The 17,140-nt window shown below is 38.5% G+C and overlaps 1 protein-coding gene across 1 annotated transcript in view; it reads right to left on the bottom strand.

The window, feature by feature from the left end:
- Window positions 1-5,234: 5,234 nt before the first annotated feature.
- Window positions 5,235-17,140, bottom strand: part of LOC132116210 (ephrin type-A receptor 3) — a 71,951-nt gene continuing 60,045 nt past the window's right edge. Inside the window, exons 12-17 of the mRNA XM_059524909.1 lie at window positions 12,936-12,997; window positions 11,416-11,625; window positions 10,122-10,271; window positions 8,750-8,943; window positions 7,781-7,918; window positions 5,235-7,134 (exon numbers count right to left, since the gene is read on the bottom strand). Of these exons, the coding sequence (XP_059380892.1) occupies window positions 7,032-7,134; window positions 7,781-7,918; window positions 8,750-8,943; window positions 10,122-10,271; window positions 11,416-11,625; window positions 12,936-12,997 (857 nt within the window). The 3' untranslated portion in view covers window positions 5,235-7,031. The remainder of the gene's footprint in view (window positions 7,135-7,780; window positions 7,919-8,749; window positions 8,944-10,121; window positions 10,272-11,415; window positions 11,626-12,935; window positions 12,998-17,140) is intronic.

Genomic DNA, 17,140 nt, shown 5'->3' with positions numbered 1-17,140 from the left:
ACTGATATAGTTTTTGGTTCTTTGAACTGTGATGATTTTCGCTCACATTTAACACAAAACCCACCAATTCACATCATAATTCATCTTAACAAAATAGAATACTTTTAATACATAAGACCAATAATAATAATAATTTAAAAAAAAAAAAGTTTTTAGTGAATTGTTGGCCTTCTGGAAAGTATGCTCATTTACTGTACATGTACTCAATACTTAGGGTCTTCTTTAATTCATGCCTCAATTATGCGTGGCATGGAGGTGATCCGTTTGTGGCACTGCTGAGGTGATATGGAAGCCCAGGTTTCTTTGACAGTGGCCTTTAGCGCATCTGCATTTTTTGGTTTCTTGTTTCTCATTTTCCTCTTGACAATATATTCATGTATATGACCCCTAACGCACAACAACATGAAAGTGTAAGCTATCATGACATTTAAAAGTTTTAGTTTACCTGTAATATTAAGTGAATATAAAAACACAAACCAACAAATGCTCATCTTTTGATTCTTTAAATGTTTTACTTGTTGATCATTCCAAGATGCCAGATATGTCAACGTGTCTGGACTGGAGTAATCAAATGTGGAACCTATACATATACTATGGTTTAAGGTATTAGGATGCTATCTTACAATATTCTAGGATTTGGAACAAAGACATTGACTCTAGCTGCTGGTTTCATTCGGCAGCATTAATTATACACGGTGCTGTAGTCATTGGCTGCGGTACAGCATGACACTGTTGGCTGGTCTCCATAACTGTCTGCCCTTGAAACATCTTCAAAGAGGATAAATAGTCCACAAAGCATTAATTACATTCAACTAAACTAGGTTAGAAACAGATGCTTGGATTACTAAAGGCTGGCCATGAGGAAAAATAATGTGATATTCTCCAAGAACAAAATTTGGTTCTTCTTTGACATTTGAAAACATTGCTGCTTTTCTGCTAATGTCATTACACTGTTGATTAAGATGTTTCATATGCTTGATATATTTCAAACATACAGTACACACACCCACACATTATTTCTATTCCATTCACACAAAACCTAAATGAACGTTTGCTTGAGATGCTTGTTCTCTAAATTCAGCTATTTATTCATTCCAAGCCAGGAATGAATAACTAGCTGAATTTGGAGATCAAGCTGTAATGAAACAGCTGCGAGAAGCTTAAATCCGAAGCTGTTTTTAAGGTGGCAAAACCCTTGCTTGCCTTTCAACGAAGCCCCTCCAGATGGTGGCCCACTGTTTGATCAGAGCATGATGGGAATAGCAAAGACCTCTGCTCTGTTTGTTTTCAGTTAGTATGGATCTCACGAGCATCTCCTGGACGAGGTAGAAGGGAAGGGAGAGAGACAAGCGTCTGACAGTCTGTTTACCTGTGTGTTTATTCACTATCGCTCTGGGGAGTCTAGGTTTAGGAACCGTTTTCTGGTGACAGATGTTTAATGTTTTTCTTGGAACTGACCTTTCGTTCCTGATATTTCTGGATTGGTAATGCTTTAAGTTAAAGCTTTTTATTGCATGAAATAGTAATGTTCAACCTTTTCCGTATCCCTTAAATGCTTTATACTGTGTGTGTGTGTGTGTGTGTGTGTGTGTGTGTGTGTGTGTGTGTGTGTGTGTGTGTGTGTGTGTATATACTGTACTGAGTACTGAGACTGCTCTCCTTAGAGTTACAAATGACCTGCTCTTATCATCTGATCGTGGGTGTATCTCTTTATTAGTTTTATTGGATCTTAGTGCTGCGTTTGACACAATTGACCACAACATTCTTTTGCATAGACTTGAACACTTTGTTGGCATTAATGGAAGTGCATTAGCATGGTTATCGTACTTATATGACCGCCATCAGTTCATAGCAGTGAATGAAGATGTATCATATCGATCACAAGTGCAGTATGGAGTACCTCAAGGCTCAGTACTAGGGCGCTACTCTTCACGCTTTATGTGTTACCCTTGGGAGATATCATCAGGAAACATGGTGTTAGCTTTCACTGTTATGCTGATGATACTCAGCTCTATATTTCTTTGCGGCCCGGTGAAAGACACCAATTTGAAAAACTAATGGAATGCATAGTCGATATAAAAAACTGGATGACGAGTAATTTCTTACTGCTAAATTCTGAAAAAAACAGAGGTGTTAATTATAGGACCTAGAAACTCTGCTTGTAATAACCTAGAACACTGTCCAAGACTTGATGGTATTACATATTACATATTACTTATAAAACCCTGAATGGTTTAGCACCTCAGTATTTGAATGAGCTCCTTTTACATTATAATCCTCTACATCCGCTACGTTCTCAAAACTCAGGCAATTTGATAATACCTAGAATATCAAAATCAACTGCGGGCTTCCTATTTCCTAATTTCCTATTTGGCGCCTAAACTCTGGAATAACCTACCTAACATTGTTCAGGAGGCAGATACACTCTTGCAGTTTAAATCTAGATTAAAGACCCATCTCTTTAACCTGGCTTACACATAACATACTAATATGCTTTTAATATCCAAATCCGTTAAAGGATTTTTAGGCTGCATTAATTAGGTAAACCGGAACCGGGAACACTTCCCATAACACCCCATGTACTTGCTACATCATTAGAAGAATGGCATCTATGCTAATATTTGTCTGTTTCTCTCTTATTCCGAGGTCACCGTAGCCACCAGATCCAGTCTGTATCCAAATCAGAGGGTCACTGCAGTCACCCGGATCCAGTATGTATCCAGACCAGATGGTGGATCAGCACCTAGAAAGGACCTCTACTGCCCTGAAAGACAGCGGAGACCAGAACAACTAGAGTCCCAGAAACAGATCCCCTGTAAAGACCCTGTCTCAGAGGACCACCAGGACAAGACCACAGGAAACAGATGATTCTTCTGCACAATCTGACTTTGCTGCAGCCTGGAATTGAACTACTGGTTTCGTCTGGTCAGAGGAGAACTGGCCCCCCAACTGAGCCTGGTTTCTCCCAAGGTTTTTTTCTCCATTCTGTCACAGATGGAGTTTCGGTTCCTTGCTGCTGTCGCCTCTGGCTTGCTTAGTTGGGGTCACTTCATCTACAGCGATATCGTTGACTTGATTGCAAATAAATGCACAGACACTATTAACTGAACAGAGATGACATCACTGAATTCAATGATGAACTGCCTTTAACTATCATTTTGCATTATTGACACACTGTTTTCCTAATGAATGTTGTTCAGTTGCTTTGACGCAATGTATTTTGTTCAAAGCGCTATATAAATAAAGGTGACTTGACTTGACATATATATATATATATATATATATATATATGTGTGTGTGTGTGTGTGTGTGTGTGTATATTTTTTATATAGATAGATAGATAGATAGATAGATAGATAGATAGATAGATAGATAGATAGATAGATAGATAGATAGATAGATAGATAGATAGATAGATGATAAAATATGATAAAGGTTTCAAAATATTAACATATTTATTGGACACAATGTTTAAAATGCATACAATTCAACAAGAGCATTATGAAATAATAACCAAACCGGTACACAAATGTTCACAATGTTGAAAAATCCAAAACAAAAGATACACAGAAAATTAGAGGTAACATCTTCAGGTACTGACTGAGGACCTGCTCTGCTCAAGTCAATGACTCTGTGACCCTCCATGGCCTTATTCGATCATGTATCCATTACTGACCACCTACAAGCCAAAGAAGCTTTTTACACTCAGGGCTGAAGTACTACAGTTTAGAGGTGGGTTGCACAGTGCATCGCAAGTGTACACTTCAACACAAGTATACCAGATATGATTTAATTATGTAATGCACAGTGCGGTTACCCGTACAACGAAAAACAACAGTCTTGAATGGAACAGTGAGTCACAGGGGCTGACTGCAAAACCATCTAAAGATTTTGTAATACTGAATCTTTCGGCCACAAGAGAGTGGCCTCCTACAATTTAATTCATGACTTCGACACATCATTAATATTTTTCAAACAGCGCTACAACCGCGTCTCGACCGCTGAGTGACATTTATTTATTCTCCTGTCTCACTGCTAATCCTGGCTGATATTCAAACCTGGCAATCAAAGTTTAAGTTGTGTGTTCACTATCTTGGCTAAAAATGTCTATCCCAGGTCCTGATGCAATGTTTAGGTAACCCAGTAACAGGTAGTGGGGACTGTGTAAGCTGACAGACCAAAGTATGCATGATATTACTGTGCATAATAACAGTACATCACGAAATGCAACACAAACAACTGCATTTATTATTTCTCAAAATCAAAAGGAATGTCAAAAATGCTTCAAGACCATGTTTACTGCATTGAACTGTGAGAGTCTGTGTGCATGTTTGTGTCAGTAGTGGGCTATAAGCTTAAAATATGAAAAAATGAGAACTTTGAAATCACTCTAAGAATTCAAAGTCTATTGTTTTGGGTTGGAAGATGCTTTTTGTAACGCCTCATTAAATTATTCTCTGTTATTGTTGCCGCATGGGAAATTACAAATTGGAATAGGCACATATGTTTCAGTAATGTGACAATTAGAAATAGTTCCTAATTAAGAATTGCTAAAAGGACACAGCAGATGTGCCCATTATTACAATTATAACCTTGACTTTCATCAATAAATATGCAGAAGAAATAACCATTCTTCCTTATGGTTTAAACTAAGTGAGCTGAAGGAACACAAGAGGTTACATAATGAGAGAATGAGGATAACACTGTTTTCGCTTCTTCTGCATCACTTAGAAAATGTCTGCCAACATTATAATGTAAAAAAAAAAGAATCCTGTTTGAAATTTGAATTTTTGTTGTGCTTATTAAATCAATACCGTTTCACCCACATGGCTTGCATCTGCACTGCAAAGAATTCACCTTCTCAGTATTGTCTTGTTTCCCAATACAATATTTTATAAACATCATTAAAGCAAGATAAATAATAAAAAAAAGATATACTATTGTTCAAAAGTTTGATCATATTTTTTGTTTAAAAAAAAAGTATCTTTTGCTCATCAAGGATACATTTATTAGATCAAAATATTCTGAAATAGTATTAGAATTTATTTAGAAACCATGATTTCTTCCATTAATAAAAATAAAAAAGGGGGGAAATATAAAGTAAATGTCTTTATAGTCATTTTCATAAATTTTATACATCCTTGCTGAATAAAACTTTTTTTTTTAAGAGAACAGTAGTGTAAATATATTCTTTCTGAGAATATTAAAAAAATTGTCCTAAATTGACAAAAATAAATAAAACCCACTACATTTTCTTTAGAGCATAAAATAAGTAATTTTAAGGTGAACAATTCTTAAAATATTAAGAAATTCTGATGTTTAGATAGTTTTACTGGAAAAAAGACAAAAACGCATAAAGTGTTTTTACTGTATAAATGAAAGACTTGTGATGACCAAACATAAATAAGAACAATGAAGCCGAATGGCATCGAACAGGAAGTGTATCCATAGACGACAGAACTGAGTTTGCAGCCATCTTGAATCATGTATCAGTGACAAACAACAATCCTGAGAATGCTTAGCTTTCCCCAACACTTTAAAGCTAAATTATCCATTACATTCTACAGCCTCACAATCCTCGTCTGTCCAAAGCTAGAGTTAAAGGTTAAAATAAGAGTTACCACCTTGCCTTAATTTACAACTGACAAAAACCTTCAAAACACTAAGTCATTACTGTACAAATATAATAACCAACACTGTACAATGTCTCAAGTTCTACTGCAATACAATCTTTTCTCTTCAATCACACATTTCCAAGCGCAGAACAAAGCACTGCCAAGAAAAATGGGGCGAGAAACCAGAAATTGGAGGATGAAGCTATTTTAAAAGCATCTGTTGCGGACACCTTTTTACACGGGATTGTGAACATGGCGCATGAAATGACATGGAAATTGTATGCTAAAATGTTTAAGCTCCTCCATTTTGTTGTCATATGGAAATGTTATCTGAAGGTACCAAGCACTCGGTACCTCTACGCTAAACAGGGTCCAACACAAACACAGTTTCAACAGTCCACCGAGTGCAGCTCCATCAACACCAGGATGATTTAGGAATAAAGTCTCTCTCATAAAATGCTCAACACATATCCTTCCTCCTCCTTTCAAAAAACATGCTCACGTTTGTGATGAAACACATTTAATGAGGCAAAATACCTTAAACACACAAAGAAAAGCCACATCAACGTGTTGAAAAAGACGACTGAAAGCTGCTGCCAGTGTGAAGGAAGGACAACATCTGCCCTCTTCATGACATCGTCACGCTGGCCAGTCTCTGTTTGTGAAGCAACAATTGCTTTTCATTCCTTAAACGCCTATTGTTTCTCTGTAGCTGCACATCGGATGTCAAAACTTGTCAAAAGTGACAAGCGTGGGCTCTACAAACTCTAGGATCTCCATGGTGGAATTGACATATTCCGAAGACGCTGCTGAGGGCTTGACGGAAGCAGTCCGGAGTGGCATTTGGGGTCAAGGAGCGGCCCTTCTATGTAGCATTTAAATGTGTGCGTATGCGAAAAAGAGAGATCAGTGCTTCATTGATTTCTAAAGGCGAGTCTCAAGGTTTCTAAACTACTTCCACGTACACAGGTTTGCACTGAAGGTTTCCTCACCATCGCATTTCACATTAAGCGTCTTATCGAAGAAAATCATACTAGAATAGCTCGCAACACAGTTCAAAGATTCACAAGACACAGTCGGTGTTTCTTCTCAAGGTCTTCTGTACAATGAGGAGTGAAACGTGATGTTCACAGTGCTGTGATGTCACATGGTGTTGATTCTTGTTCTTACTTCACTTGGATGGATCGATATCCAAGTTCACAATCTCGGACATCTGCAAGCGATCTACTGCCTTTCTGGATGCTGATCACAAAGGGGAAGGTACCGGCCCGTTCTCCTGTAGGGCTGATGAACTTCAGTGCTGGTAGAGAGATAAAACAGAGTCATTTTGCAGCAAGATGCTTCCATGTGGCAAGAACGCTCCCAATCTCCTCATCAGGGGAAGCGGAACAGGTTTGAGGGCGTTGAGGTGAGGTGCTATACCTGGACCTGAATCCCATGGTGTGCCTGAAGACACTGGATGCTAGACAAGATCTTTTTCTGATGGCCTGCCATTGCTACACCCATCTTATCCAGTTCACTGTTAGAGAAACGAAAGAGAATAAACTACCTCAGCAAAAGGTGGTTATATTCGCAATAGCATAATAACATACTACTTAAATAATTTTTTACAGTATTCAGTATGTTAACTGCAAATATTGTATCAAACAATTCAGTGCACTCCAGTTTTTTTGACTAAATATTTGATTATTCGGCCAAGTAATGAGGTCACATCATAACAATATAGTTTACATTTGACTCTATATTATATATGGCTTTGCATACTTTTTAAAAAACAGTATGCAGTAAACATCATCTTCAAGCATTCAGTTTCCAACATGGTATGGTATGTTTGGAATGCCATACATATATACATACATATATACATATACAGTTAGTATGAAATGTTTGGTTGCATTTCAAGATACACTTGTATATATATATATATATATATGTTTGGAATGCCATATATATATATACATATACATATATATATATATATATATATATATACATATACATATATATATATATATATATATATATATATATATATATATATATATATATATATATATATATATATATGGCATTCCAAACATATATATATATATATATATACAAGTGTATCTTGAAATGCAACCAAACATTTCATACTAACAGAAATTAGTGTATCTTTTATTTACCTGGCGCTGACATACAGAACTGAGTCCAGGGTGACATAACCGGCGCTGGAGAAGTGTTCCTTGTACTGACCCATTTTAATCAAGTCCAGCCAGTCTTCCACCGTGCGGACCCCTGCCTCAGGAGTCACTGGGTCCTCCCTATGGTTGGAGGAGGAAGTGCAGTCAGAAAAACTGTTTTATGTAACCACGTCAGGTCACATCCTGTATGTCAGAATTGACAATCGTCTGTGTGGATGTCAGATGTATGTATCTATTTCAGGTTGTATTTTTACCAAAATCCCATTTAGATTCATGTTTTTTTCCTCAGGCAATACTTTTTACGTACTATAAGTTTAAGCTTTTTTCATGCATTCGAGTGTGTTTGTGTCAGTTTATCAAATGCTTATCATTGCCTTGACATGTTAGGCTTTCCAGATCCAGAAGGGAGGCAGATTGCACCAAATCGTGTCTATGTCTCTATCTCTCTCTCTCTGTTGCATAGCCTCCATTATAACCCACAATCCTGAGTAATTTAGATTTAAACCCATTTTATTTATTAGCAATGACACAGGCAGAAATGTCCCAGTGGTTTGTGGGAAATTTCAGTTTGCACATTCTGCTTTAATTGTGGCAAGCACTGGCTAAACAATCCAGCGCCCATCTGCCTTCTATTTGGCAATCCTAAAAATGCAGAAGAGGGATAGACAGGCAATCAGATATCAGCCAAGACCACCATAAACCCCACTCCTGATCAAGAGAAACATGCAATGGAAAACGTTCATACATCTGGCTTCAATCTAGATTAGCCGGATATCAGTTTTATTTATTTTGAAGTTATTGGATTACTGCGAAAAACGCCACAGATTTTATCACACACCTGAGAAACATCATAACTCTCTTCATGAGCTATATATTGCAAACCGCCACACACAACCCAGTGGATCACCTCTGTTGAATTCAGATCTAATCCACGGAGGACATTTGGCTCACCAGATTGCAGTATTAGCCAGCTGCTTCAGGCTGCTAGGGTTCCGGATCAGCCTGTCCAGAGTGTTGACAATCTGCCCAAATTTCGGCCGATCGCTGCGGTTCTTTTCCCAGCAGTCTAACATGAGCTGGTGAAGCACCACCGGACAGTCCATTGGAGCCGGTAGCCTGTAGCCTTCATCTACAGCTTTTATCACCTGGAGGGATGAAGATTCCACATTAAAAATCATACAACATCATGAATACTGAGCAGATTTATTCCTCGCTTAATGCATTTAGCTTTTGTTTGGCGTTAGATTAATTCATTTTTTATCCATCTGTGACTGAAGTGAGAATGAGATTTCGGATGAGACTGTTTTTGTTAGCGCAAAAGGAGAGCGCTTTAATCTAGTCCCTTTTATGAAATGATACTGCCGTAAGGGAAAAAATAAACTAGCTTGATGCAAACATTCGTATTATCTTAACTCTTGCCTAGAAGACTGTAACCGTTGAAACGCTCCATTGCCTGTTACCATGGCAAAGACAGGAAGACAGATGGATTTTGTGGTTTACGCCTTGAATGGAACTTTCTAATTCCATTCCCTCGACACAATAAAAGTGCATCCGCTAGCAAGCATGCAAACGTTTTTTGTGCTCCACTTTAACATGTCAAGAAAACAGGCTCGAATCTTTCCCAAATGTCTCAATCTCTTTCCCGAGCACCCGCTTTCCAAATCCCGAGTAAAGATCTCTTCCCAAGGTGAAAATAAATAAATGAAAATGGTTTCTGGTGTGGAAAATCTGCCAAGAACCCACTGACACGGATTTAAATTCCCTCTTTTAAAGCGGCCTGTGAATTGAAATCTGGAAATGTTCAGACTCCAGATGCATTTAATCTTTTTACCTTTGTAAGCCTGGGAGTTTTTTTTTTTTTTAATTCCAGTCCCACTGAAGTGTTCTGGCAGAGTGCTTTTATTACAAATCGATAGGGATTCTCAAGTTTAAAAAATAAAGTGGCGCAAAGGTTAAGAGATTTGTTACATTTAACTATAACTATTAATTGAAAATTAAGCCTAAATAAAATAAAATCGAAATATTAGATGAAAACATTAAAAAAAAATGAAATGAAATGAATAAAATAAAGCTAAATACTATTTATATTATTTAAAAAAAGACTAATAAACACAAGGAGTAAAACTTAAATTAAAAAGAACTGAACTGAAGATACTAAAATAAAAGCTAATTCCAAATACTTATAAATAATACATACATAAGAAAATAACACTTATGGTTATAGCTCACAAAATTAATTCTTTAAACTTCCAGAAGTTTCTATTTACTGGGAGATATTTTTGTAGAGCAACTATGGTATTATTTAAATTCAGAATTTACTCACGTCCTGATTGGACATTTCCCAGTACGGTCGTTCCCCATAGGATATCACCTCCCACATGACAATGCCGTAACTCCACACATCACTGGCTGATGTGAACTTCCTGTAGGTGATGGCCTCAGGGGCTGTCCATCGAATGGGAATCTTACCCCCCTGAAAAACATACAAAATCAGAGGTCAGCAGTGTTGTAAAGCAGCATCATTACAAAGCTATTAGCAAATTTGTATTTGTATTAGCATTTATGGGGAAGTCGTGGCTTAGTGGTTAGAGAGTTTGAACTCCTAACCTGATGGTTGTGAGTTCGAGTCTCGGGCCGGCAATACCATGACTGAGGTGGTCTTGAGCAAAGCACCGAACCCCCAACTGTTGCCCAGGTGCCGCAGCATAAATGGCTGCCCCTTGCTCCTGGTGTGTGTTCAGGGTGTGTGTGTGTGTGTGTGTGTTCACTGCTGTGTGTGTGCACTTAGGATGGGTTAAATGCAGAGCAAGAATTCTGAGTATGGGTCACCATACTTGGCTGTATGTCACGTCACTAAAGTTATTAGTGCGATCACTAGCAAAGTGCTAGCACTGCAAATTTTAAAATCATGCTATTTTATTATCATAAGTTGTGAAATAGCTATTTTTGAAATGTAGGTTTTAGCTACTTTTGCTAAAGAAGAGCTTTTAGCTTATCTTAGCTAACTGGGAGCTTAGCAAGCTACATTCTTTGAGTAGAGCCCAAAACTGGTGATTAGTGGTAAGCAGTTTTTATCAAAATAAAAACATGAATGTTCGGACAGCTAAGGACAACTAAGGAGGAGACCTTAGTTTAGAGGAGAGCTTAGTTTCACTTGTTGAAACATAACTAAGCATTATTGCAACACTAAACATGGTGGCTGTGGTAAAGGAAGTCCGTCCTTTCAATTAAAAAAGCCATTGCTTGGTATTTTTGCTCTAGAATGCTGGTGCAACCTTTGTTTTTAATTTTTTATATTCATCTTTCAGCAAAACCATGTACAAATGCATTCACAGGCAGTGAAAATCACACACCCACACTGAGTATGTGTTTAGCCATCCATCAATCTAGATAGCTGTTATGACAGTCCTGCATGACCTCATTTCTAGACTACAGGTCAGCAAGAAAATATCTCGCTGTGTTTGATTTTTTAAATAATTTTTTTACACAACCAAATAATATTTCTTTTAAACAAAGAGCTGAACCAGTTTACTATATAACATCAAACTGTTGCATAGTAAATCTAGTTAAAATGAGACTGGAGAGCAAACATCCACAGCAGAAGCATGATCTCTCACCCGTGTAGTGTATGCTGCCTCTGGATCGTCCTCTAACACACGCGACAGCCCGAAGTCAGACACTTTACACACCAGGTTTCCATTCACCAGAATGTTCCGTGCCGCCAAATCCCGATGCACATAGTTCATCTCTGAGAGGTACTGCATCCCCGCAGCTATCCCACGCATCATTCCCACCAGCTGGATCACTGTGAACTGCCCGTCGTGTTTCTGCACAAAATGAAGAGTTCTCATGTCAAATTCACATCCCTGTGGCCTTATTTCCTGCCTTGTTCAACCTCTTTGGATTCTGGCACAGTCGGTCATGTTTGAATGTGTCTCATGAGAAATTCATAATTCATTGGCTCCCTAATTAATAGTGTTGCTCACATGTTACAGGGCATGAGCTATTAACTGCAATCGCTGTATAATCATTCAGGCTTTTATGCAAGCAATGGCAAGTAACCAACCAACTAACCAGATTATGATGTTTCATTACACCCTCTGGCAAGAAAACAAATATTTTGGTTGTTAACTATTGCATGGTAATACTGGAGTAATAATGGGATGATGGTTTGTTAGTGCATGGGTTATACATATAGTACACACACACACACGCACACCTTATTTTAGTGCTGTTAAATCAATTAATCACAATTAATCGCGTCCAAAATAAACGTTTGTGTTTGCATAATGTGTGTATTGTTTATAAATAAAAACACACGCATGTATATATTTAAGAAATATTTACATGTACACATATATTTTCACATTTTTATATTATTTAGATTATACATTAATATATATTACATAGATTCTTTTAGATTTTAATGTAATAAATTAATATAATATCTTAAGGCATGCATCAAACTTAAAGTGCTTTTTGAAGATGGGAATTCATGGTATTATTTATTATTTTTTTTTATTCTTAATAGAATTAAATGACAGTTTTTAATATTGAGAATTGGGGCAAAATTCTTTCTAAAATCACTTTGACTGAGAAGTGTTATGAAAATGAATTTGAATTGATAATATATAATATTTCTCTTCAAGTCCTATAAGAAGGCACTGCCAATAAAATATAAAGTAAATATTTTTAGGATAATATTTCAATAATCTCATTTGACTTAAGTATAATGATTATGTAAATATTTTTTTTTAGAAATACTGTCTTTGTAATATAACTTTTACTATTCTTCTAGTGTTTTGCTAGTGTCTCCATAAAGCTTCTAAACTAGCTTGACCAGCAAGTCAACCAGCGTTATCAGAAAGACCATGCTGGTCGACTGTCTCCACCAGATAAGATTTGCTTGAGAACATAATGATCCAAACCAGCATAAACCATGGTGGTCTAAGCTGAGAAACAAAACACAAGCTTAGGGACACAAAGAAAAACCAGGCATAGAGAGGTGTGAACACACGAGTTGTCGAGCCCAGTATGGAAGAGCCGGATGACTGCTTTGTGTTCCTGTGATATTTCACAGCATTTCCTTTGGTGCAAATTGGCCTCCATCATTCGCAACAAAATAGAGCACGCTCACCTTCAAAAAAGTGTCCAGAGATCCATTTTCCATGTACTCTGTCACTATCATCACAGGCTTACCTAAGGGACAGAGAAAGAGTAGACAAAACAGGAAGTGAGAAATATTGTGGAAAATAGAGAGATAGAGAGCAGAAGCGAGAGAAAGACATTTATTTTTTTTCACAGGCAAATGAGAAAAGACACAGCAGAGAGGCAGGAAGAGGCTGGCGCTTTTGTGTCCTATATTTAATTCATTTCCAAGTTGACAGAGAAAAACATGCAGATAAAGAGAGAGGACACCTCCCCCACTCCCAGCGACTTCACAGCCCCTCGTTCCTACTTCGGTTCGCCTCTACCTGCTGCCTGTTACTCATAGTGACAGCCCCTAATCAAAGCTCTCAATAACAGTCAGGCAGATAATCAGAGCGAGCTGTCCACTGAGAATATCTTTGTCCAGAAATACCTAAAATGGTAATGAGTTCCTTTAGAAGGGAGGATGATGAAGCGGGGAGACAAGTGAGGGGGGAGGTTTTAGGGGGGTGTGTTGATTAATTGCCCTGGGGGTGGTGGTGGGGGTTGAAGATGAAGGGGTGTAAAGATTCGCTAATGGGAAAAGTGTTCACTTCTCCACTATGTTGCAGGCACAGCTGCAAGAGGCTCATATGGAGAGCTCGCACCTGCGTTGCTGAAAGTGATTAAAAATTCTCCCTTGATTCCACCCCAATAACACGCTGTCAGTCAGAGAGACCCCCCTTCTCACCTCGCACATGACAGGGAAGAGTACATGCTAATCCATCCTGATTATCAGAGATGCTTGATGGATGGAACGTACGGCAGAAACTTTCACCTCGGGGCACCAGACACACGTCAACATGAGATGCCACTCAGCCCTTGAGACGTTTTCTATTTTTGTGATATTTTTGTTTTCTCTTTATATTGTGCCAAGCATTATAGGTTATAGGTCTGAATGCTGCAAGGTGATCCTTGAGGTTTCATCACTGTGACACTGTGATGACAACATAACCGCATTTTGCTCCGTGGGGACTTTATTTATTTTTCCATTTTAAAATAAAATAAAATAAAATCAACTTACTAAGAACTAAGAACTAACTATATATATATATATATATATATATATATAAGTCATGAAATGAAAGCTTCAGCCTAAGTTCTGCCAGGAAGACTCAATTACTTCGTCACTAATTACCTTCCTCATTATCCAATCACGTCTTTATACTTTGGTATAAAAGATCGTACTTACACATGTTTGAGTTCACAGATGCCGACGTGATAACAACCGCAGATTCCAACACGATTGTACCTTGCTCAAGCTGTCGCGTTTATTGATTTACTCGCTATAGTTAAGTTTGTGTCCTGCAAACTATAGTGAGTTCGAACTTCCTCTAAGATGTACACGAGATCGCTGGCTTTGCTCCGTGTCGCGGTGATTATCTGCGGTCATTCGTGTCGGATGATATACAAACTTTGGCTTTTCTCGGCAGAGGATGTGAAACATTGCCGGAGATCGCGTGCTTTCCAGGGTTGCCAGGTTTCTCAAAACCATCAGTTACTACTAAAATAGCCCAATCGCATTCAAAAAGGGGTTTCTCGAAAGAATTCACTTTCTAGGGGCTATGTATGACATTATTGGGGTCACCTCAAACCCCGGACCGGAATAGCAACCCGCAGCAAAAAAAAAAAAAAAAAAAAAAAAAAACACCGGTCTTGGCAACGCCGGTGCTTTCTGAGATGTCGCGTCAGTGCTGCTCGGGTCTCAACACCTGAAAGGATTTTGGTCTCAATCAACAAATATTTCATCCGTACGTACACGTGAACCTGCACGAATGAAGTCTCTCCGGACCAGCAGACAGAATCAAGGCTGCCGGTCTCTTCGGCATCTCGCCTCCATTACTTCATCAATCTACAAACATTATAAGTATCATTTTGGTTCTTTGCACTTGTGGCATTCGGGCATTCACTTTATTCTCTGCAAGGCTTTATACTCACACGTTCAAGATAAAGCACTGGGCGTTTCGTGCTTGTTTATCTAGCAGACTTGCACTGCATAATTAAGATGTTGATCATAGTGCATGCCATGTTTTGAATAACTCCTTCGTAATGAGACATTTTAAGGCTTGTAATAAAAGCTACAATCTTTTATACTGATAAGGATTGTTCCCATTTCTGTAAAAAAAAAAAAAAAAAAAAATTGTTGTTTTAATCCTATGCTATCTTTGTTTATTCAGTTATTGTTTCATTTTGTCTATTCCTGGATGCTTCGTTCTGGAACAGGATTCTATGGCTGCAGATGCAGAGAACCGCTGCTCTCACCTCATCTTTACACGGCTTACACTCGGACTAGCGCTATTATAAACTCTGGATCTATCAAGCTGATGCGTATATGGACCCTTTCATTCGAGTTGTAGGTAAGATTCGGTTCAATGCTCAGTAGGCATCTTAAGTCCATGTGACACGGAGTTGCTGCTGACTTTATTTCAGTGTAGTGACATATCTCCAGTTTAAACAGATTATTAATTAGCGGGCATGGTTTGTTTGCGCTCCTGGTCTCCGTCTCACTCATAGCAAACTAACAGCGGGAGGGGTGTGTTAAGGAGGTTCTGCACATGCTGTCAACCTGACGTCATCAGAAAAACTATGCATTACAGAGTGGAATGTTCATCTTTCGATAAAGATTACGAAGACAATGATTAATTGTTACATCAAGATTAGCAATGTGTGCTAGTAAGTTTAAGTCAATTTCGATTTATGCGGACTTTAAGCTGCAATCTAGGCTTGTTTATTTCGCGCATCTACTGGTGTTGGTTCATTCTGTCTCTCATACCATCGACTTCAGTCTTACTCGGCTGTTGCGGCCTTCACATTACACTTTCAGACAGCTGTGCCCCTCAGTCAACCGGATCCTTCAATCTGCCCTCCGTTAGCAGACATAATACTAAACTAAACGACCTGCTTACGTCACCTAGAAATCACATTTCTAAATGAGTCGCTCCCCCTACACTCAAAGCCTACACGTCTGCATGGTCCGCTTTCTAATGTTTTTCCTTCCAAATTTCCGTTTTAGCTTTTCTAATTTCGACCGTTGCTCCTTCTCGTCTTTAATTTTAAAAATTGCAATCTTAAAATTTCTCTATTCGCAGACTCCTTGCCGGCATCCAATTCATCCAATTTTCAAAGCCTTTTCTGGATATTCCGTTTGATTACTACTTAAGGGGTTAGCTAAATCTCCCAACAAAATTAAAGACAAACATCTGCTATTACCATGCCATATTGCAAAAATTGATTACTTCCATCAGCTATGGCCTTCTTTCTAAGTACCTCAATATTCTTCTCGAGACAGTGTTCATCTGCCTTCTACGGGTCTATGTGTCCAGGGGAATTCACTTCAGGAACTAATTAATTCGATCCTGCTCGTGGCATTTTCTTTTCCGATCTACGATTCGGACCTAAATTCTTCACACTCTTCCTTAAGCACTCCAAACCGATGCGCAAGGTTCTGGTGCTACCTTAACAATTTCAAAAATCAATAATTTCTGTCCCTTCTCAGCCACGGTGAAATTCCTTAAAATCTGGCCTAGAACTTCTAAAAATGCACCGCTCTTTACTCTACCTAACGGAGCACCCGTTTCCAAGGCCTGTTTTAGAACTCACTTAACCGCTGTTCTCAAGCTGCAGTCTATCCCCCTCTCTCTATACCAGCCTTTATTCAGAATTGGGCCAGCTACTTCAGCAGCTGAACGAGGAATCTCTACGTCAGCTATAAAGATCATGGGCAGATGGTCTTCCTCAGTGTTCGAATCATACATCAGACCTGACCATTCTCGAAGCTCAGCAAGCTCTCCTGTTAGAAATCAGGTAAATTCATGCAATTACTGGTGGTGGTGTTACTAGCGGGATTTAAAAAAAAAAAAAAAAAATTCTATTCTATTTTTCTCTTCGGTCTATCAAGGCCTGTCTGTGTCTGCCTATCGTGGCTATATCTGTTCGCTCTATCGAGACCTGTCTGTGTCTGCCTACCGTGGCTGTCTGCGTCTGGCCTATCGTGGCTATATCTGTACGGTCTATCGAGGCCTGTCCGTTTCTGCCTATCGTGGCTGTCTGCGTCTGGCCTATCGTGGCTATTTCTGTATGGTCTATCGAGGCCTGTCTGTGTCTGGCTATCATGGCTATTTCTGTACGGTCTATTGAGGCCTGTCTGTGTCTGCC

The sequence above is a fragment of the Carassius carassius genome, chromosome 35, assembly GCF_963082965.1.
Source record: "Carassius carassius chromosome 35, fCarCar2.1, whole genome shotgun sequence".
Classification (NCBI taxonomy): Eukaryota; Metazoa; Chordata; class Actinopteri; order Cypriniformes; family Cyprinidae; genus Carassius; species Carassius carassius.
Note: the sequence above shows the minus strand (reverse complement) of the source record. Positions and strands in the feature narration are given on the sequence as shown.